The following is a 21,644-nucleotide window of genomic DNA, read 5'->3' as shown; positions in this document are numbered from 1 at the left end:
TAGGCACACACTTGGATACAAGGTTTCTACGTGGAAGCCGAAATGTCTAACCCACATAGACCACACCTGTTTCATGGACCTTCGGTTTCTGTTCCTCCATAAAGAAATACTTTTCTTGCGTGAGAAGATTTTAATTCCATATTTGGTTTCAAACAAGAGTTATTCGTGAGTCTTCTGCCAGTATACTCCATGGCATTCATAGCATTAAAAAACTTCGAAAGTGCAAGAGCTTCTGTTTTACTCTCATGTAAGAATATGTCTAAATAAAATTTTGTGCTTCGGTGTCTTGTAAGAAGTTACATAACTCAGTGTATTTGATGTTTTTTGCTGCCAGATCGGAAAAGCAATCAGGTAAGTCTTTATCGAAACGTGTAAATTGAAGTATTCGCGTACGAGTTGTATTTTAGTTACTGAATTTAGTTGATTACCTAATGATGCGATAATTTACGTCTATCACGGTGGTGCACACTGTATGAGGTCTAGGCAAAGTATAAATAGCGTTATTCGTAATATAGTCGCGGCTTTAGCTTACACCGATTTATCATAGTAAATGATTTATTAACGGGCGAACGATTTCTTCGCCCGTTCGCGAAGGCCGTTGAAGAACGTCTCTGTCTCCCGCCGCAGTCTTCCAACGCCGCTTGCTGCCTCCCTTGTTCAGACCACACGCGGTGGATTCCTTGTAGGGCAACTTAGGAGAACTGAAGAAAAAAATTCTGGCGTGGAATTGATGTTCCCACGGTAAATACGGACCACCGCCATCTTAACAGAGGCACGATAAAGGATTTACCCGTAGTGAAGGGGAAGAAGCGTTTTGCTCATCCTTGACACAAGTTCAACATGGCTTGTATTGCCATACAGATGCCGGTCGTCGTGCATCTTTGCTTTACTCGTTTTAGAAGGAAGCCTGAAACTCACGCCAAATGTTGTTGGAGTTAACGTCGTGAATACTCGGGCGGCGACGCTACTATCGTTGGGAAGAACCAGCTCTTATTTTCTACTTATCCTAGCATTTGCATTACCAGAGGCAAAGCATTTCATCTGTCCGCGGACATCACCAGACAAGGCTGTATTTCACAGGCGAAGGAGATGCAAGCTTTGGCTTGATCCGGCTTGACCTCACCTCGTAAGAAGCTGGGGAAGGTTGCACCGAAGCAATCGTTTTTAAACCTCTGAGGGCAGCTTTTCGGTTCGAGCTGCGCCCGCGGTGATGCCAGGTTCAGTTGGGTTTTCAAGCAAAGCTCTTATTGGGGGCTCACAAGTGGCGTTGTGGTGGCAGAAAAACCCAGTTGCCCCGAGAGCACAGCAGTTGCGGGAAAGGGCGGTTTGATGAGCTGACCGCTGCGCTGGCGCCGGAGCGTGAGTCATCATGCAGAAACTCGTCCTTCCTTTCTTTAGATCACTATCACACCAGAAACAATTCCGCAACCAATCATAGCCGTTTAGTTTGAAATGGGCAGGAAATCGTGCCGCGCGCGCAGCCCGCCTGCTTTGTTTCCGTTCAGTTCATTCTCGGTAAGCGAATGCGACGGCCATACGTTGTGCGTTCGCCCGAGGAACTGACAGCGTTTGACGAGCGGCGGCGAGAATTCGCCCGTAGAAAGCGCTCACCGTCGGCCATAGAGTTTCCTACAAAAATTACTAGAGGGAACTCTGGCGCTGCAGTCGTTGTCCTACCATGGGAATGATGGGAAGTAGATGGATTTGTCTGATCTTCGTGCTTGTGGATTCTGACGTTCTTGTGGCTTTGTATATTACGCTGTATAAATCTTATTGTCGTATATTTCAGCGCAATCTATATTCTTCGAAGTGCAGAAGACGCCGGGAACGCGTACAATTGCACTTAATTGCAACGATTGAGCTTGTCCAGGTGGCCAAATCGAAACGCGCCAAGCGTCTCAAGGCACTGGCATGCCTGTGATAAATTCATAAAGCCGTTACATTCGCTTGTTGGTACATGCGTCCGTGGCTTAATGGTTTCAATATCAGTCTTCTGTGCTATAGTCCCTATGTTCGAATCCTGCCGTCGGGCAATTTTAATGATGTTTATTTCATTATTTATTACGCAATACACTGTTGAATATGACGAGTTTACGAAGTCACAAAGCCGCGTTTTAAGCCAAAAGGACGAAGTTTAGGCAAATTCATGTACTTCCCATAATTCCCATGCTGGGACAACCGCTTCCATTGCAGCTCCCGTAGACACTAGCGCCAGAGTTCCCTCTAGTAATTCTTGTAGGAAACTCTATGCCGTCGGCGCGCCGATCCAGCCGTTAAGGGCTAAATATAGTCCGACGTAGCGTAAACGGACGCACACGTTACATGACGTTGGCGAGAACAACAGCGTCTATAGTTCGACGAATGGTTCGACGCACTGGCACCGCCAACGTGACCGGACGCGGCCAGCGCGCTCCTATGCGGCCGGCGTCTAACGACGCTCGCCCGCGCGCCGATGTCGTCGGTATAGAAACGCGATTTTAGAGGTGCCTGAGCCCAGGCAATCCGACTGCAACGTGAAGATCCCGAGGTGAGGGAGCGGGAGGCTGAAGCAACACGGCACCGTTACCTGTAGGGGACTTAACCATGACGAAGGTCAGGTGCACGCAGGACATGCTTCGCTTATCCCCATTTTCCGGTAGCCTGTAGGGAAAGGGTTCGTAATTTCTTTCATTATTTTTTGTTACAGCGAAGCTGTGTACCCCTTCTCTTTCTCGAACATCCTTATCGCGATGGACTTTGTTGGTGTTTCATTTTGTTGGAACGCTTGCTGTGTCCAATGCCATGTACATGTACGTGCTACTTGAATGGAGGTAACTTTGCATGGCGCTATCTTCCCTCTGATTGCGCATCGTCCCGATACGAAAAAACAAACGCACAATGTATGTGTTAGGTGAGGCTAAGTTGTATCACTGAGTGTGCTCGGTAGTCCTATTACCTTCCTGCCATAATCAGGTTGTAACATGGGCAGCGTGCACGCTCCGTAATGTTGCGTCGCCTCGAACGTTCCTGTCCGGCAGTCTTGACTTCATCGGTGAAATACTTCATTGGACCATAAATATCGGCAAAGTTTTTCACACAGCCTACGACGTTGTACTGGGATGCATATCCACACTTTGTCACTAGGCTCATATCGCGATCACGTTCGCCTACTGGCAGCATTGCGTTCAATGTTGTGGTAACTCCACGGCCGTATACAAGTTGAAATTGTGTGACTCTAGTTGCTCTTTGTGAGGCCGTGTTATAAGCAGAGGTGACGTAGGGCAAAATTTCATCTGACATATTTCGCTGAACATCGACGTACGATGAGAGCACGTCAGCTAGAGTTCGGTTAAATCGAACTACTGGTTTAAGAAGGATAGTCTGAGGTTTTTCAATTGCCAGTTCCGATAGTTCGCATGGTTTATTGCTCTTATTAATAATAGGTGCTTGATGTGAATGGGTCCTACGTTCCTATTCTCATCAAACACGGCTTAAATTCTGCTGTGAAGGCTGTTCCGCGATCTGTAATGACGACGGCTGGAGCTCCCGAGCAATATGCTGTTTACGAACAACTTGGCAACTTTAGCTGCCGCCCCTTGGTGCAGAAAGTCAGTTTCGGCCTATCTCGTTGAGTACTATGTAGCCACCACTACGCAGTTTTTCGCAAGTGAAGATGTAAGGCAGGGTCTAAGAAGGTCCTTCCAGCTTGTCGAACCGGTGCTTTCGGTGGATCTATAGGCTGTGGAAGGCCTGCCGGTTTGACAGACGGCCTTTTGGCAGCTTGACCGACGGCCGTGGAAGGCCGTTGATGCGATAGGTCAGCTTACGTTGTGTCGTGGCTGGTAATGGTGGCGGTTTCACTAATCTCCCTTACCGCGAAGAGGCCTGCATTTTGGTCGAATCGGCTCGAAGACAGTGGCTCGCCCGTCGGTGCACCGGTGTCAGGTCCACGAGTTCCAATCGCCGAGAATCAGGGCTGCGCTCTCTTACGTGTGTGGAGCTCAGAACCATACCCGCCCCTCTACTAGAAATGTTGCAACTTTACGCAACGCGGATTTGCACAAATATGCTATTTGTTAAGTGGTAAACTTGTGCGCAGAACTGTAGAAGTTCACTCCGTGCTCTGCGCAGCGAAGACATTCGAAGTCTGTCGCGTACCTCTGTCTCGTTCCACCGTCTTCCAAAGGCGCTTGCTGCGTCCCTTGTTCAGGCCCGACGCCTTTGATTCCCATTGGTCGCTTGGCTTCTCGGTGGGAGGTCGCACCCACGCAGGGCGGGCACGTGCCTTCCGGCTCCGCTCATCGCGATGGGCGATTTCGATTGTTCACTTTGTTGCTACGCTTGTGGTATCCAAAGTGATGTGCATAGTGAATGAATGAAAACAACTCTCCGTGGAAATATGCTACCGTGTCTCAGAATTTGCTCTGTATGTGAAGAAAGACAACCTCTTCCCGCAAACTGTAGCGTAGCGTTCAATAGCGTGAGTTCGTTAACGCTCGTATTCGAAAGAGTGCAAATGGAGCAATAGACATAGTATGACGCGTATACATAAGAAAAGCAGCGACTGATAAGTAACGCCTCTATTACAAAACAAAGCAAAGAAAAACAAGGAATAAATGCAGGAAAGAGCGCTTGTTCGTTGCGTAGTTCTTCGCGTGTGCTTCGTCCCGTTTTAACTGCTTCAAATGTGAGCTTTATCCCAGTGCTAATGCGGACCTGCCAACACTTTTATGTTCCAGACACCTCGTCGGTACCTCCAATGTTTGTGGCGGTGCAGTTAGATGACGTAAGCAACTTTAACGAACGGATAATGGTGAGTGACGCTTTCTTTGTCTACTCAAGAAAAAAAAACAGGACATAATGAATGTTAGCATAATTACCACTCGGCATAGCGTCTTTGTTATGAAAACGCAGTTTCTAATGCAAAAGGAGACTAAAAATGTTACTTTTCATAAACTATGCCTACTAAAGCTCTCACCAAGATGGTTTCTGTCGGTTTTTGTTGAGGTAAATTTGGTGTTGGCCAAACTAAGAGGAAATAGGGGGTGGGGGGGAATCATTAGCGGTAATCATCACAAAGAGCGGCCCTGCAGCGGAGCTTTCGTTGCGTGCAGTCCCGAAGCGGCGGTGTGACCAGGTCGGTGGAACGCAGACGAGGCGTCGGTACAGCCGAAGCAGAGAACAGGAACATGCGTCCGTTGTAGCGGGTATTAGAGAAGTGCTGAGCTTGAATTCTGAGAAGCGTTGGAACGAACTCGGTCATTGCAAAGGCCATTGTCGAGTACGTTCTTCACCCATCCCCCGTACGCGCTGTTTCGTCGTGAGGCATTTAAACCAACTGGCCCAGCTGAGAACCTTTGTGTAACGAAGGGACTGCGTTGGATATAGCGAAGTGCTAGCAAAATAATGAATAGATTTCAGTAAGTGGTAAACCAAATATATTTATTATTATTATTATTATCATTATTATTATTATCATCATCATGGTTAGTAGTAGTAAGAACTGGCTTACACAACATTGCTGCTTCTAATGTGCGAGCTTCTCGCATTGGCAGCATGTGCTTTAATCTTGTACGCTAGAGTACGGTGGCAGGGATGCCAAAAACACTCTTGCTTTGTAACGAAGGATTACGGACGGTGCCAACATTTCGAACTCATTTCTCAGTCAGCAGTCTCAACTCTAAACGTCGCCTCGTGCACGCGAACCGAAACGTCCACGCGCCGCGGTTGCTCGGCGGCTATGGTGTTGCGCTGCTGTATAAGCACGGGGTCGCGGGATAAAATCCCGGCCGCGGCATTTTGAAGGGGGAGAATGCAAACAACGCCGCTATCCTGTGCATTGCGGGCACGTTAAAGATCCGTTCTTGGTGGTCAAAGTTATCCTGGAGCCTGCCGCTAAGGCGCGCCTCATGATCAAATCATGGTTTTGGCACCTGAAACGCCAGATTTTAATTCAACCAGAATTTCTCACTCTTACAGATGGCATCCACGGGCCCAGTAAACGGATCTTCGGCTGCCCCGTCGGCATTCCTGTTATTTTATTCTACGAGCGATGACGATCAAGGATTTATCTCAAGCTCTACACGCAGTAAAGCAACGTGTCTGTAGCTTTACAGGATTTTGAGTTGTCGCTGTAGTCGGGAGAACACACCAAGCGATAACTAAGAAACGACATTATATATGAAACACTGCAATTTACTCCACAACAATTCTAGCTTAGTGTTGTAAGGTGGTGATGGTGATGATATTTCTTGGCATCCACTTTCAAACTGGGCGGGAAAAAGTAGCTCGCAGGCCCGCTCGATTTACTCGGGTTCTACTATAGCTCTCGTTATCTATAGCGTTCTGCATCTCTGATCTTGACCTTAACTTTCGTATTCCAAAACATCTATCACTATACTATGCGATTCATTTCACTCGCAATGACTCTGGTTCTATGGTTCTGTACCCTGTTTTTGTTTGTCCTGTATTCGAATCGTCTCTTACTTATCTCGACTGCACGCCACATAAGCTTCGCATCTTATTTGAATACCACTGCTATTGGAAAGTGGGCATTCTCTACGGTTCTCGCCGGCTCAATATCTTGGCATTCTATTACGAAATTGTTCCCGGTTTTTTTTTGCAATAAGGATGTGCCTCGTCACGTGGCGTGCTTCATCTTCAGGCAGCCAGCTCAGGCGTCAAACACTGGGACACTCTACTTCGTGCTATACTAGAAAGTTTCCCATTTAATTTCTTTCTTTATGTTTGTTTAAATCATAACGGCCTTCTTTTGTTTCCTTTTCTTGCATCCTATTTACTGCCTCTGTTTGTCACTTACTTTGTTATCAATCCATGACTGCCGGCGGTAATGTGTTAGCATGGACTTAAGAGAGAGAGAGAGAGACAGAAGGGAAGGAAAGACAGGGAGGTTACCCAGTGGGAGTACCGGCTGGCTACCCTGTGCTGGGGAAAGGGGTAAAGGTAAGAAAATGAGGCAGGAGAGAAAAAAAGCGAAAGAACTCACACAGTAACGCGATGCTACGCGCTACAACAGTTAAAGGCGGTCGCCCAATTCGCAAGCCCTTAAAAAACTTCAGCAAATCCCTTAAGGCCTTGAGTGCCGAAATCCGTCTGGAGTAGAGACTCAATATAGCGACACAGCTTATTGCTTCCATGGGAGCAAGTTATGTATGAGGCGTCTATTGCAGCAGGACACTTATTTTGCGATCACCCAAGAACACTCGGTGCCGTTTCGAATGGCCTCCGAAATGCATGGCGCGGCGATGCCTGCGAACGTGAAGACACGCGTCACTAATTCGTAATTGAAGAACCTTCAGAGACATGGTCAATCTTCTCCGACACTAAGGACGCTCTCCAGTGCATTGTGTAACCATTTTTTCATGGATGGAATGCACAATTATGCGCTGACATAATGCTTGTTCACCACCAAGCAATTGAAAAAGAAACACAACATAGCTTATCAGTAGATACCGGGCCATTGCGGCATCTACGGACGCGACCGTGTAGATGAGGCCGCCCAATCTCCTTCCGATGGCCTCCACTGTATAGCTATATCGTTATGCAGAATAGACGTAGCTACAGCGCTTCGTTCACCCACACGTGATATTAGACTTGCACACTGGAACTCGACGGAATTTACGTACGCGCGTCTGCACTACTTGGATCTGAATCTACGGTTGTGTCTTCCGTCAGGACTATCTAGAGCTGAGGAGACGGTTCTGCGCCGCCTGTGTCGCCCACCTTCGCTTTGAGTGTCCCCGCTTCAGTGTGCCCAGAAAAGAACTGTTAAGAGTGTTAAATAGCCTTGACAAAAGCTTTTTCTCGGAGGAAAGGGTCCTGGGACACTGGCCGAGAGCGTCCCCGGCAGATTGGGCTTTGAAAGTGCTGTTGCGCTTCTTGAGGGGAAGTGGTCTTAGAGGCAGATTTCAAGCAGTGACTTATGCTTATTTGCCTTTTCCCCTTGATTTCTTGCTCTTGTTTCCTTTCTGTAATATCTCTTTTCAATTATCTTTTATTCCCCCTGCCTCCTTTCCCCAGGACAGGGTAACCAGGCGGTCTGAGAACTGTCTCACCTCCCAGTCTTCCTGTCTATTCCTGCTTCCTCCTCTGCATTTCAGTTATACGCTATATGCAGTTTCCTTAATAAAGAGCCGCAAACAGCTCTTTTGTAATGGCACACTCATGTTGTGATATTAAGCTACACACAGCCAAGAAAGAACAGAAATCTGTCGACAACGAAAATTGTTTTTCAATTTATTCACGTTCCACTGTGGCTATGGCATTCTAGTGCTAACACAAATTGAGGGGCTGAATTGCCAGCCGTAGCAGTCGTATTTTGATAAGAGTCATAGGTAACAAAATCTCTTGCGCTTAGATTTGGTTCATCATGATTGATGAACCCTTCAACTTTCAAAGGATAGTGTTGCGTAGGAAGACACAGACGAAAAGCTATATACAAGTATATTTACGGGGAAATACACCGCACTTGGCCAAGGGGCAATACCCCGCACTAGCCTCTAATCGTCGTCGTCGTCTTCACACTGCTCACTTCTTCGTGACCGCCAATACTGTTCTACCTCCGGCGGACCCGGACCCTGTCGACCTCGAGTATTCAGCCATCGTGAATTACCACAGAGGGCGTCGCTTGCGATATCCACCACCCCATCGAAATCTAAAGACAGAAGATGCCGCTGCCTGGCGTAGGCTCCAGACAGGCACTTACACGTTTCTTCACATATAACATCGGACACACCCCACATCCTACAGGGACGAATGCCCATGGTGTGGGGCCACGCCAACCCTATGTACCACATATATACAACGCTGTATACCACATTACGTGGGAGTGCACACTACACAACGTAGAACACCTAGACACGAACACCGCGAGAGAGCAATGGGGGGCACTACTGTCCAGCTCGGCTCTCGACAACCAGCTCAAGCTGATAAAGAGAGCTGAGAAGATGGCAAGAGCCAGCGGAGCCATGGACTAAGGGTCCCGACCATTAGTGGTTTTTCTGATTATTCTTTTAATAAAGTTTATCTATCTATCAACCTCCGGCGGCAAAAGCGCCGTCCCGGAGCGACTAAAAGCCGGACTCGGAAGCAGTGCAGTAAGCGTTGAGCCTACTGACGTGCACGACATCACTAGATGCCAGAGTAGAGGACGAGGTTGAACTCGCAGGAGGAATTTCATACGTCACAGGCGTCACCTGGCGCAGCGCGCGGTAGAGCCCTGTGTATCGCGAAATGAGCTTCTCTGAAAGTCCGACTTGACGAGAGCGCGACCACAGGAGCACGAGTGCACCAGGCAAAAACTGCACGTCACAGTGGCTAGCGTTGCACTGACACTGCTGAGTGGTTCGCGAGGCCGTCAGTCGAGTACGGGCAAGCTGGCATGCGTGGTCGGCGAGGACGATGGTGTCGCGCGCATACTCGCTTGTTGAGATCGCAGCGGGAGGAAGTGCCGTGTCTAGGGGCAAGTTCGGTTCGCGACCGTACAGTAGAAAAAAGGGAGAAAATGCGGCGGTGTCGTGCCGTGAAGAATTGTACGCAAATGTGAAGTAAGGAAGGGCAATGTCTCAGTCTTGGTGGCCCTTGGAAACGTACTTGGACAGCATATATGTAAGAGTACGGTTTAACCGCTCTGTCAGGCCATTGGTTTGAGGATGGTATGAGGTAGACATCTTGTGTTGAATGGAGCAGCAACGCACAATGTCGGCGATAACTTTCTAAAGGAAGTTACGAACACCATCAGTAAGCAGCTGTCGCGGGGCGCTATGAAGCAAAATAGTGTCACGCAAGAGAAAGACCGCGACGTCAGTGGCGCAACTCGTAGGGAGAGCCCGCGTGATAGCGTATCAGGTAGCGTAATCAGTTGCGACGGCTACCCATTTGTTCCCGGAGCATGACATGGGAAAGCGACCGAGGAGGTCTAATCCAACACGAAAGAACGGTTCCACAGAGCCAACCAGGCGACGTAAGCAGCCGTCGAGCTCTCCCGCCAACCCGGAGCAGCACACGGCAGCCAGCTGCCACGTGCAGCAACCGGACCACGCCAGCGCCATTCCCCACACTCGGGCGCAACAGCCGCGACCTCTTCTCCACTTGCCGCCCAAGACGGAGGCCCTCTAAAAAGGGCGAGCGCCACTTCTCGACATCACGCCGAGTCTACAGCTGCCTCCTCCGCGCCCCCTACGAGCAAGGGCGCGCCCGGCACCATACTCGACGCGCCGTCTGCTCCTGATGGCGGCGCGTCCCCTGCAGCGTCTGCTAGAAAACCAACTACGAACGAAAGCGCTGCCGACGCGATGGAGCTGACGGAGCCAACACCCAACTGTTTCGTCACATCAGGGCCCTGATAACCCCGCGGCGCGGTTTCAGAAGGATCCACCATACCAGCCTGCTTCGCAGCCGAAGCCAAAGGGAAAGAAGAAGCTGAAGAAGAGGAAGGAGCCTGCCCATGTTTCCCGTTCGTCTCCCGGGGCAACGGACGACTCGCGGCGCCCACCCGCTACTCTGGTCACGCCCAGCGTGCCTACAGCCACATTACAGAGAGCGACACCATCCGCCCGCGAGTCCACGACGTACGACTTCACGCTGGTGCTGTCAAAGAGGGACCGGCGGCGTGCACGAGCCCTGGAGACTGCTGCACTCCCGGTTGACCCTGCGATCGCCGGTACGGTGCTCTTCCGTCCCTCGGCGCCCGGTGGAACCTTCCGAGGAGCACCGCGCCTCTCACTCGCTGCAGCTCTCTCTTCGCGGCCCGGTGTTGCAGTGGTTCATGTTAACCATAAACGCAACATCGTGGCAGCCGATACTACCACCCGGAAGTGCCTGGAGGAGCTGCTGGAAGTCACTGAGTGGCACGGAATCCCAGTGACTGCCCGACTGCCAGCCGAGCGCGGCAAGAGCACCAGCTTCTTGCACGGGGTGGTCGGGTTAGCCGCGGACACAGACCCTGGGAGCCATCGAGTCGAGCGTTCCCGTGCTGTCGGCAACGAGGGAGGAGAGCACCATCACCATCACCATCCGATTCGCGGGACCGGTCCCCCCTGAACGCGTGCGCGTTTTGAAACTCGGGTTCATGGTGTGGCCTGCCAGGCCCCGTCCAGTGCAATGTCGGCAGTGCGGCCGCTTCGGGCACGTGCTGGAGTCCTGAAGATGGCCGACCGACTGTATCTCCTGCGGCAAGAGCCACGCGGAGGGCGTCTCCTGCCAGAAAGTCCGTTGCAAGAACTGCGGGGGCCCTCGCAGTTCTTGCAACGGACACTCCCACCTGCCCCAAATGGCAGGAAGAACGGGAGGTGGCCACCATCATGGCTTCCTCCACCTCGGCATTGTCGAGGCGTGCTGTCAGGGCAGCAGTCCGGGAGGAGAAGCAGCCGCAGCAGTCCTCATCTCCGGCGTGGTCCTATGCGAGCGTGGTGAAGGGCCCCAGCCCTGCACCCAGGCATCCGGTACCAGCCCCTCGTGCCTCTCAATGCCAGCAGACACAGGATACTGCTGCTCCACCCGCCCAAACTACTATGGATCAGCTGGTAGAAAACCTGCTGCTCACCATGCAAGCAGTCAGCACCATGCTGCCAGCTGACCACCCGCTCCGGGCCATCTGCCTGCAGGCAGTGGCATGTCAACAGGACACAATCACCATGGCTAATCGGACAGCAAAACGTCGGCCGCGCATCCTGCAATAAAACATGCGCTTGCTGCGCCGACGACACGCCGAACTGTCCGAACACCTACTCTTGCACGAGTACGACGTGCTCGCGTTGCAAGAGACATACACGCGCGACGGGGAGCGCAACCTTCCGAGATTCGTGGGATACCACAGTGCGACCACCTGCGAGTTACGGACTTGCACCAACGTGCAGTGCTGTGATCCGCTCCATCCACCCGGTCGCTCCCGCGCGTCTATTTACATCCGTGCGCGCCTTGCCCAAGCCGTCGTTCGTGTGGCCGACATTGTTCCCGCCTCCGTAGAGTGTGTGGCTGTGACTGTGCGCGTTGGGGGGGCCCACACTTGTGTCGCCAGCGTGTACGTGCGACCCGTACGACGGTGGGATACGACCTTCATCGAGAGCCTCACCGCGCGCATCGGTGGTGACTGTGTCGTGTGCGGTGATTTCAATTCCCACCATTCCCTGCCGTTCGGCTCACTGTGGGCGGCGCCCGCAGAGAGCCAAACGGCAGGGAACAGCTGAATTCCATCCATGCTTCGGGCCTGCTAATCATAAACACCGGAAGTCCCACTTTTGTGCGTCGGAGGGTACACGGGAGTGCGATAGAGTTGTCGCTCGTGAGTGAGCGATGCCACTACGAGTGTGTTCGCAGTCCTGACAAGCAGGGGTCGGATCACTGTCCGATCTCCCTCGACCCGCTCGGCGTGAACCGCACGAGGACTTGTACGTACCGCGTCACGGACTGGTCCCAGTTTTGGTCCCTCTGTGCCATACCCCCTCCGGCAAATACAAGCTTTCTTACGCATCTTACGAGGTGTTTGGATGCCGCTACAAAATCGTGCACCGGGCCTGTTGGAACGCCGGTCCCCGACATCAAGCTTCTCAATCTGCGCGCTGCGCGTCGTCGCGCCGAACGCCGTGCCATCAAGAGCGACAAGGTGGAGCATTGGACTTTATATAACTGCCTGGACGCTGCGTGCCGCCGTCACGCCAGGCAGCGCCGGAACCAGAGCTGGCAAAGTCTCTGCGTGTCGTTGGAGGACACACGAGACAAATCGCGCCCTTGGCGCATTCTCGCTTTCCTCGTGCGTTCCAGGATCCCCCGCCATCGCGGTGGCTACGGGCTTGAGCATATAGCAACTGACCGAACTATTTGCCGATGCCTTCGCTCCACCGTCACCGTCTCTGCGCCCCGTCAGTGTAACCTGCGAACTACCGCTGCACAACAAGGCTGAACTCCTCGCTCCCCTGCGCTACTTTCCTACGAGGGCAATCTTAGGGCACGTTGAGCTGCTTTGCTCGGCCGAGTTTACCCTCAGTGAGTTGCGCATTGTTTTGAACACGCGTAAACGACACTCAGCGCCTGGTGCCCACGGACAAACACATCAGGTCCTCAGGAACGTCGATGCAGCGCAGCTCCCGTCCCTACTCGAGACCTTCAACGGCGCCTGGCGCAGTGGCATTATTCCTGCTGACTGGAAAGAGGCGATCGTCGTCCCTATTCTCAAGCGCGACAAAGCTGCCACGAGCTTTAGCTCCTATCGCCCAGTGTCGCTTACTCCGGTAGCCGGCAAAACTCTGGAGGCCATGGCTTTGCGCCACCTTGAGTGGATTGCCTCCGCCCTCGGTACTTTCGCCCCTGAACAGAGTGGTTTCCGGCGGCTACGCTCAGCAGCTGACTCGCTCGCGAACGTCTTGGCTACTGTTGGGTTGACTACTGTTAGGGTTGACGTCTGACACCACGTGGCGAGCGGTCGTTCACCCTACCCCCTGAGCCGGGGCCCACGAGCGCCGGAAAGGTCATTCGCCCTACCCCCTGAGCCGAAGCCCACGGGCGACCTCTTCCACTCCTCTCATGGTCGTGGCATCGTGTGTGCTTACCTCATCCCCCTCACCTTCTCTTGGCCGGACCCCACGACGCCGGAGAGGTCATTCACCCGACCTTCTCCCCGGATTCGTCGATGAAAGGATCGACCTCTCCTCCCGTGCTTGGTATTGCAGGAGGAGGGGCCTTCTCTCCGTGCCTGTCACGTGTCCTTCGACGGAAGCAAGATCCCGCCCACACTTGTAGAGAGCCTATTTAAGGGGCTCCGAAATGTACTTTGGAGAGACTTGAGACTTCATACTTGAGACTTCATACTTCATGCTTTTCTTATTTTCTTTCAACTACCTTTGAATAAACAGTGCAAGTTTCGCACTAGCAAATCGTCTCGCCCTTGCTCGGTCGCCATGGTCTTCCGGATGCCTGCAGCCCGCCGACAATGCCACGCTACCCAATAAGTAAATATCGGTCGAGCTTCGATAGGCAGGCGTCGCTACTTCTCGGCAGCAGTACGGTACGCTACCCTGGAGTACGCAACACTACGCTCGAGCACGCAGCAAGTCGCCAAGAAGCTGGATATCTCGTGCTGCTCGATGTGCAACGCGCATTTGATGGTCTCCCTCACACCACCATCATTCAAGCCCTTCGTGAGCAACGTGTCACCGGCCGCCTCTCTGACTACATCGCGGCCTTCCTCAGTGACTGCACGCTCAGAGTGAAAGTTTGCGACACGCTCAGTGCCCCTCGCAGCGTGACCTCCGGGGTTCCCCAGGCCAGCGTGATCAGCCCATTTCTTTTTACTTGGCTCTGGCAAGACTACCTGAATACATCCCCAAGATGACAGCCCATGAAGTCCGCGTGGCGATCTACGCCGATGACATTGCACTGTTCGCGTGCGGGCCCACGGACCTCGGCTTCCAAGTGCGAGAATCCCTGCAGTCGGCGATCAACGCCGTCGATGAATATCTCGCCAGCATAGGGCTCCAGCACTCGGCGTCAAAAATTGAGGCGTTGTGAGTACACCCCCGTGCTCGGGCGCGCTTCGAAATGCCTTGTCTCACGCTGCCCGGACGCCCCCTCCCGTGGCAGAGAAAAGTGCGCTATCTCGGACTTGACATCGACTGCCGGGTCAACTTAAACGCCGCCGTCTCCCAGCTCTGCAAGAATTCTAAGAAGGTGGCTGGCGCCGCAGGCTCCCTGCTCATACGTGGTCGTGGTTGTACACAGCAACTTGCGCTTCGAGTTTACAATTCGGTTGCAACAATGCGAGCACTCTATGCGCTTCCCCTCACGAACGCCAGAGCCACCAACTGGAACGCCATCGACATGGAGCACCGCACCGTAATCCGCCAACTCTACGGGCTTCCTCGCAGTTCGCAAGTGGGAGCAACTCTCGCCGAAGCGGGAGACTGGCCGCCCTCACTACGCGCGCAGAAGCAAGCGCTGCACCACATCGAGCGCCTCCAGCGTTCGCCACAGGACCAGCGCCTCGTGTGCCGACTCAACACCCTCGAGGGCTCGGGCATGGGCCAGCGTGCCACCGAGTTCAGCCTACCCATCCCGTCGCTGCCGCAACTTCTCCCTCTGCCGCTCTCGCCGCACGACTCCGCGCTACTCGACGTCATCACCACTGTGCCAGGTGTCAAGTCAAAGCGCCGAACAGCTGTATGTGCCATGCAGCAGGAGGCGGCTGCACTTCTCCACGAGCGCCTAGGGTACCGGCTGCGCTTTTACACCGACGGCTCTGTGTCGAGTGTGGCTCCGGTGTTGCTGCGTGCACGGCGCCGGACATTTCCGCTACGCGACAGTGTCGCCTTCGGTTTGCTTCGTCTTTGCTGGTGGCCGAGCTCGCTGCAATCGACCTTGCGGCTGACCTACTTGTACAGCGGAGCGGTGTCGTTTCCGCTGCGATCTTATCTGACTCGCGTGCGGCACTATGCATGCTTGCGAAGGACTATGTCGGTCTTCCGCTTGTACAGCGGGTAGGTTCAAAACTCCGCCATCTCGTGGGGCGGGGCTTCGATTTGGCCTTGCAGTGGGTCCCGGCGCACATCGGCTTACCGGGAAACGAGGCGGCCGACGCGCTCGCTAAGCACGCTCACTCCGATCGCTTCCCCAGCGCCACCTCCGCCACCCCTTTCGACGTGGCCAAGACGACGATCCTGCGCACGCTCCACGCGCAGCACCCGGACCCGCCCGTTTAAAGCCCCTTATACTAAGTTTAAGGGACTTTACGCGCGTTGCGGCAGGTACGCCCCCTCGCCTCCTCCCCCGTGCCGGACTCTCACGCGAGGAGCGTTTGTTCCTCCTTCGCCTGCGTGTCGGCTGGTACATGACGGCCGCCAGACTACATAGACTGCAGGAAAAGGGCAGCCCCGTGTGCAGCAACTGTGCCGATGTCGAGACGCTCGGGCACATCCTACTTCACTGTCCTGCTTTCAGTGTGGTGCGCACGGAGTTCTGTTCTTCGTGTCGGTGTTTGAGACTGCCTTGCGACACGACCAAGGCGCTGCTTTTATTGCGAAAGCAATACTGCTCGCACTTTCGGCCCATCGGTGGTCGTGGCGCCTCCTTACACAGCTGCGCGTCACGTGACCATGTGACGCCCCGCCAGACCGAGAGATGGGGCCCCAGCTCGCGGCATTGATGGTGGAGGCGAAGCCTTACGCGCTGCTCCTGCGGCGCTACCGAGAGAGGGCGCTCGCTGGTGTGACATCACGCCAGACCGAGAGACGGGGCCCCAGCTCGCGGCATCGATGGTGCGCGCCGTTGCTGCGGCGCTACCGAGAGACGGCGCTCGCTGTTGTGACGTCACGCTAGGAGAATAAATGGGGCTACAGCTCGGCTCCTCGCAGCGGTCGGCGCGCTGCCTTGCGCTATGTCGGATGATGTATAGCCATAAGTTTAACAAAGGGCAACCATGTCCACACCATCAGCCGAACCAAGGCGCAGCCAAGGGTATTGCTTTCGCGATCTTCCAGGCTTCACCAAGCTAAGCCTTCAGCCAATTTTTCCTGTTGCCCACCGTCTATCGTCAAGAGTGCGCTTACGGCACTACTTGACCTTTCCAGTGCGACACAACTAAGAGCGCGGCTCTGAGCTGCGCCTTCGCTTAAGTTTTTCTTTTTTTGCCGCCTCCTCCTTTCCTCTCTCATCTTTTTCTCTTCACACCCCTTTCCCCGTGCAGTGCTGTTGAGGTGTCCTCCTGTGAGAGACAGTTACGGCACTGCACTTCTCTCTTCCATTCTCTCTAAAATCACTTCACACACACACACGCCACGCCAACCCTATATACCACATATATACAACCCTGTATATCACATTACATGGGAGTGCACACTACACAACGTAGAACACCTAGACACGAACACCACGAGGGAGCAATGGGAGGCACTACTGTCCAGCTCTGCCCTAAACGACCAGCTCAAGCTGATAAAGAGAGCTGAAAAGATGGCAAGAGCCAGCGGAGCCATGGACTAAGGGCCCCGACCATTAGCGGTTTTTCTGATTATTCTTTTAATAAGGTTTATCTATCTATCTACCTCCGGCAGAAAAAGCGCCGACCCGGAGCGACTAAAGGCCGGACTCGGAAACAGTGCAGTAAGCCTTGAGCCTACTGACGTGCACGACATCACTAGATGCCAGAGTAAAGGACGAGGTTGAACTCGCAGGAGGAATTTCATACGTCACAGGCGTCACCTCGCGCAGCACGCGGTAGAGCCCTGTGTATCGCGAAATGAGCTTCTCTGAAAGTCCGACGTGACGAGAGCGCGACCACAGGAGCACGAGTGCACCAGGCAAAAACTGCGCGTCACAGTGGCGGGCGTTGTACTGACACTGCTGAGTGGTTCGCGAGGCCGTCAGTCGAGTACGGGCAAGCTGGCGTGCGTGGTCGGCGAGGACGATGGCGTCGCGCGCATACTCGCTTGTTGAGATCGCAGCAGGAGGAAGTGCCGTGTCTAGGGGCAAGTTCGGTTCGCGACCGTACAGTAGATAAAATGGAGAAAATCCGGCGGTGTCGTGCCGGTAAGAATTGTACGCAAATGTGAAGTAAGGAAGGGCAATGCCCCAGTCTTGGTGGTCCTTGTATATGTACTTGGACAGCATATCGGTAAGAGTACGGTTTAACAGCTCGGTCAGGCCATTGGTTTGAGGATGGTATGAGATAGTGAGCTTGTGTTGAATAGAGCAGGAACGCACAATGTCGGCGATAACTTTCGAAAGGAAGTTACGACCACAGTCAGTAAGCAGCTGTCGCGGGGCCCCATGAAGTAAGATAATGTCACGCAAGAGGAAGTCCGCGACGTCAGTGGTGCAACAGGTAGGGAGAGCCCGCGTGATAGCGTATCAGGTAGCGTAATCAGTTGCGACGGCTACCTATTTGTTCCCGCAGGATGACATGGGAAAGGGACCGAGGAGGTCTAATCCAACACGAAAGAACGGTTCCACAGGGATGGTGATCGGCTGGAGATGGCCGGCAAGTAGCACCTGAGGTATTTTCCGACGCTGGCAGGGGTCACAAGCAGCAACATAGCGTCGTACGGAGCGAGCGAGATCAGGCCAATAGAAGCGGCGGCGGACGCGGTCGTACGCGCGGGTTACACCAAGATGTTCTGTAGTGGGTGCGGCATGCATCTCAAAGAGCACAGTCTGTCGTAGATGTTTTGGCACGACAAGAAGGAAAACAGTGCCGTCAGGAAGTTCCTTCGGTACAGAATACGGCGCTGGAGGACGTATCGGCGAAAGGATGCGTCGCTAGGTGTAGAGCGGAGACGCTCGATGAGTGCTCGCAGCGATAGGTCTCGGTACTGCTCACGGCGATGTTAGCGAAGGCAGACACAGAGAAAATGCCGTTGGCGGTAATACTGTCAGCGTCGTCAGGCTCGTCAACCGGGTAGTGACACAGGCAGTCAGCGTCCTTGTGTAGTTGGCCAGATTTGTAGGTGACAGAATACGAATATTCTTGGAGGCGTAAAGCCCAGCGACCAAGTCTTCCTGTAGAATCTTCCAGTCAGCACAACTAGCTAAAGCGCGGGATGGTCTGTGACAACGGAAAAGGGCTGGCCATATAAGTATTGGCGGCATCTCGCAACCGCCCAAACTAGGGCTACACACTCACGCTCAGTGATGGAATAGTTGGGCTCCGCGGGTGAGAGGAGCCTGCTGGCGTAAGCGATAACACCGTCGTGGCCGCGCTGACGTTGGGCCAGTACTGCGCCAATACCGTGACCACTGACATCAGTACGGACTTCTGTGGGCCCAGAAGGATCGAAATGGGCCAGAATGGGAGGCGTTGTGAGAAGGTCAATTAGATGCGATAATGCAGAGACATCGTTATCGCCCCACTGGAGAGTGGCATCTTTCTTCAAAAGCTCGGTTAGTGGTTCACGAAACGATTCACGAACGATTCACTCGGTTCACGAAACGGCGGAAGTACGAACAAAGGCCGATGAAGCTGCGCACATCCTTGACCAACATTGGAACAGGCATGTGCGTAACAGCATGGATCTTGCCTGGGTCCGGTCGCACTCCGTTCGCGTCAACGCGATGCCCAAGGACGCTTATCTGACTACGGTCGAATTGGCACTTCGATGCGTTGAGTTGCAGACCGGCTCGACGAAAAACGTCCAGGACTGCTGAGAGGCGCTCGAGGTGCGTAGCGAACGTTGGGGAGAACACTATAACGTCGTCCAAGTAGCACAGGCACGTGGACCATTTGAAACCGTGAAGAAGGGAGTCCATCATGCGTTCAAAAGTGGCAGGAGCGTTACATAGACCGAACGGCATCACTTGGAATTGATAAAGACTGTCTGGTGTCACAAAAGCTGTCTTCCTGTGGTCGAGATCGTCGACGGCAATCTGCCAGTAGCCAGAGCTTAGGTCAATAGAGGAGAAGTAGCGAGCACCGTGGAACCAGTCAAGGGCGTCATCAATCCGAGGTAGGGGATACACGTCCTTTTTGGTAACCCTGTTAAGGTGGCGATAATCCACGCAAAAGCGCCATGAGCCATCCTTCTTTTTTACCAGTACAACAGGTGACGCCCATGGACTACATTACGGTTGAATAATGTTCTTGGCAAGTATTTTGCGAACTTCGGCGTGAGTAACTTGACACTCAGCCTGTGACACTCGATAAGGGCGGCGATGAATAGGAGAAGCATCGCCGGTATTAATGCGACGTTTAACAGCTGTAGTTTGTGCCACAGGACGATCTTTAAAGTCGACAATCTTGTGGTAGGAAAAGGGAACGCGGTAGAGCTCACGAGCGTGCTCGGACGGCATGGAGGGCGCAATCATTTTCTGTAAGTAGGCGATGGTATAAATTGCCGACTGCGATGGTAGGGGAGGATCGGCTGAATTGTCGTCTACTGCAATAGATGCTACTGAGTAGTCCTCCAATGAGCAAAGCTGCGGCAGAGACATCCTGCGTGGCAGCACTTGTGTCGCCAAGCCAAAATTGACCACTGGCAGCCAGACGCGATTCGCCGTAATAGATAAAACTCTATGAGGTGCTGTGATCCCGTGTGTAAGGAGGACGTCTTGCATAGAAGCCGCGATGTAGTGACCGTCGGGGACGTCTGTGGATGAAACTAAGTCAACGTAAGTCAGTGCGGAAGGTGGCAAGCGAACGAAGCCGACGGAACTAAGGCAAATGGGGTGTGGTTCAGCGGGATCCAGAACAGGAAGGTCAAGGCGGAGAGTACTGGCGGAACAGTCGATGAGAGCAGAATGTGTTGAGAGGAAGTTTAAGCCGAGGATGATGTCGTGGGTACAGTAGGCGATGACGGTGAATAGCACAATAGTGTAGTGATCGGTGAAGGAAACGCGTCCGGCACACATGACAATTACGGGGGCTGTTCCGCCATCAGCGACACGATCAACAGGCGTCGTGGCGGGGGTGATTATTTTCTTCAGCCTGTTACGAAGGTCAGTGCTCGTTACCGACAAATGCGCCCCTCTCTCTATAAGAGCAGATACAGAAACACCGTCGACTTGCACGTCAGGAAGGTTCAGATAAGCGGGCAACGTCAGTAGATGATTTGGCGGCGTAGGGAGCAATGCAGCTTCACCTCGAGGCGCTGCATCGTCTAGTTTTCTGTCTGGGAGCGGCGTCCGAAGGGAGTCGGCGAATAGGAGTGACGGGGCTGGGGAGAGCGAGATTGTAGTCGTTGGGGCGAAGGCGAACGAGAATAGGGGTGGTTCGGCGCAGGAAAATCAGTGGCGGCATAGGGACGAGAAGGGCCACCTGAGGGGCGAGAGTAGGCAGTATAAGTAGACCGGGTCGGGGAACTCCAGCGATGCGACAGTGCCGAGAAATGTGCCCGATTCGATGGCAGTGAAAACAAATGGGCTTGTCGTCAGCTGTGCGCCATTAAGATGGGTTGCGGAAACGTGGTGGGTATGAAGATGCGGGACGGGGCGGAATCGAAAAAGCCGGGTGGGTATTAGGGCGATGGGTCGAGCATATGGCGTGAAGACCCATGTTTTCGAACTCCTGGCGGGCAACTGCCTGGATCAAGGAAAACGTGAGGGTAGGTACGTTGGTGGGGCTGGAGTTGAAGGCAGCCGGATAGGCGGCATGGATCTCACGCCGGACGATCTTGGCAACATAGCCAGTGTTGTCAGGAAGATGTCGCTGGGGAGTTGGGCAGACGGGAAACTGCTGGTCAATATGTCGGCTTTTAGCGAGTTCCAGGCGGGGGCACTCTTTTAGAACTGCATCCACCGTCGCCACGTTGTTGAAAACGAGCAAGTTGAAGCCGTCATCGGCAATGCCTTTGAGGATGTGGGGAACCTTGCTTTGACTCAGTCAGGTGTGCGTCAGCTTTGCAGCAAATAGCCAAGACATGCTGAATGTAGGTGACGTAGGGATCCGTTGACGTCTGCACACGGCCGGAAAGCGCCTTCTGCGCGGCAAGTTGATGACCGTAGGGGTTGCCGAACTAGTCTCGGAGCTTTTGCTTAAGCGAATCCCAACTGGTGAGCTCATCTTCGTGCGTCCGAAACCAGACTCGAGGTGTGCCACCGAGGTAAAAGACTACGTTGGCGAGCATGATAGTAGGGTCCCACCGGTTATTTTTGCGTAGCAATAACACTGTTGCGTAGCAATATTATTGCATAAGGGGGGCATGCATATGACAAATGTAACAAACAATACT

At 53.3% G+C, this 21,644-nt stretch overlaps 1 protein-coding gene across 3 annotated transcripts in view; it reads left to right on the top strand.

The window, feature by feature from the left end:
- LOC142571108 (glycine receptor subunit alpha-2-like) overlaps positions 1-21,644 on the top strand; it is a 238,950-nt gene that overhangs the window by 64,606 nt on the left and 152,700 nt on the right. For all 3 annotated transcript variants that reach the window (XM_075679398.1, XM_075679396.1, XM_075679397.1), the window contains one exon: positions 4,719-4,792. In XM_075679398.1, coding sequence (XP_075535513.1) covers positions 4,739-4,792 — 54 coding nt within the window. In that variant the 5' untranslated portion in view covers positions 4,719-4,738. The remainder of the gene's footprint in view (positions 1-4,718; positions 4,793-21,644) is intronic.

This window comes from Dermacentor variabilis, chromosome 2, assembly GCF_050947875.1.
Source record: "Dermacentor variabilis isolate Ectoservices chromosome 2, ASM5094787v1, whole genome shotgun sequence".
In the NCBI taxonomy this organism is placed as follows: domain Eukaryota; kingdom Metazoa; phylum Arthropoda; class Arachnida; order Ixodida; family Ixodidae; genus Dermacentor; species Dermacentor variabilis.
The sequence above is the reverse complement of the archived record's forward strand: the minus strand, read 5'-3'. Positions and strand labels throughout refer to the sequence as shown.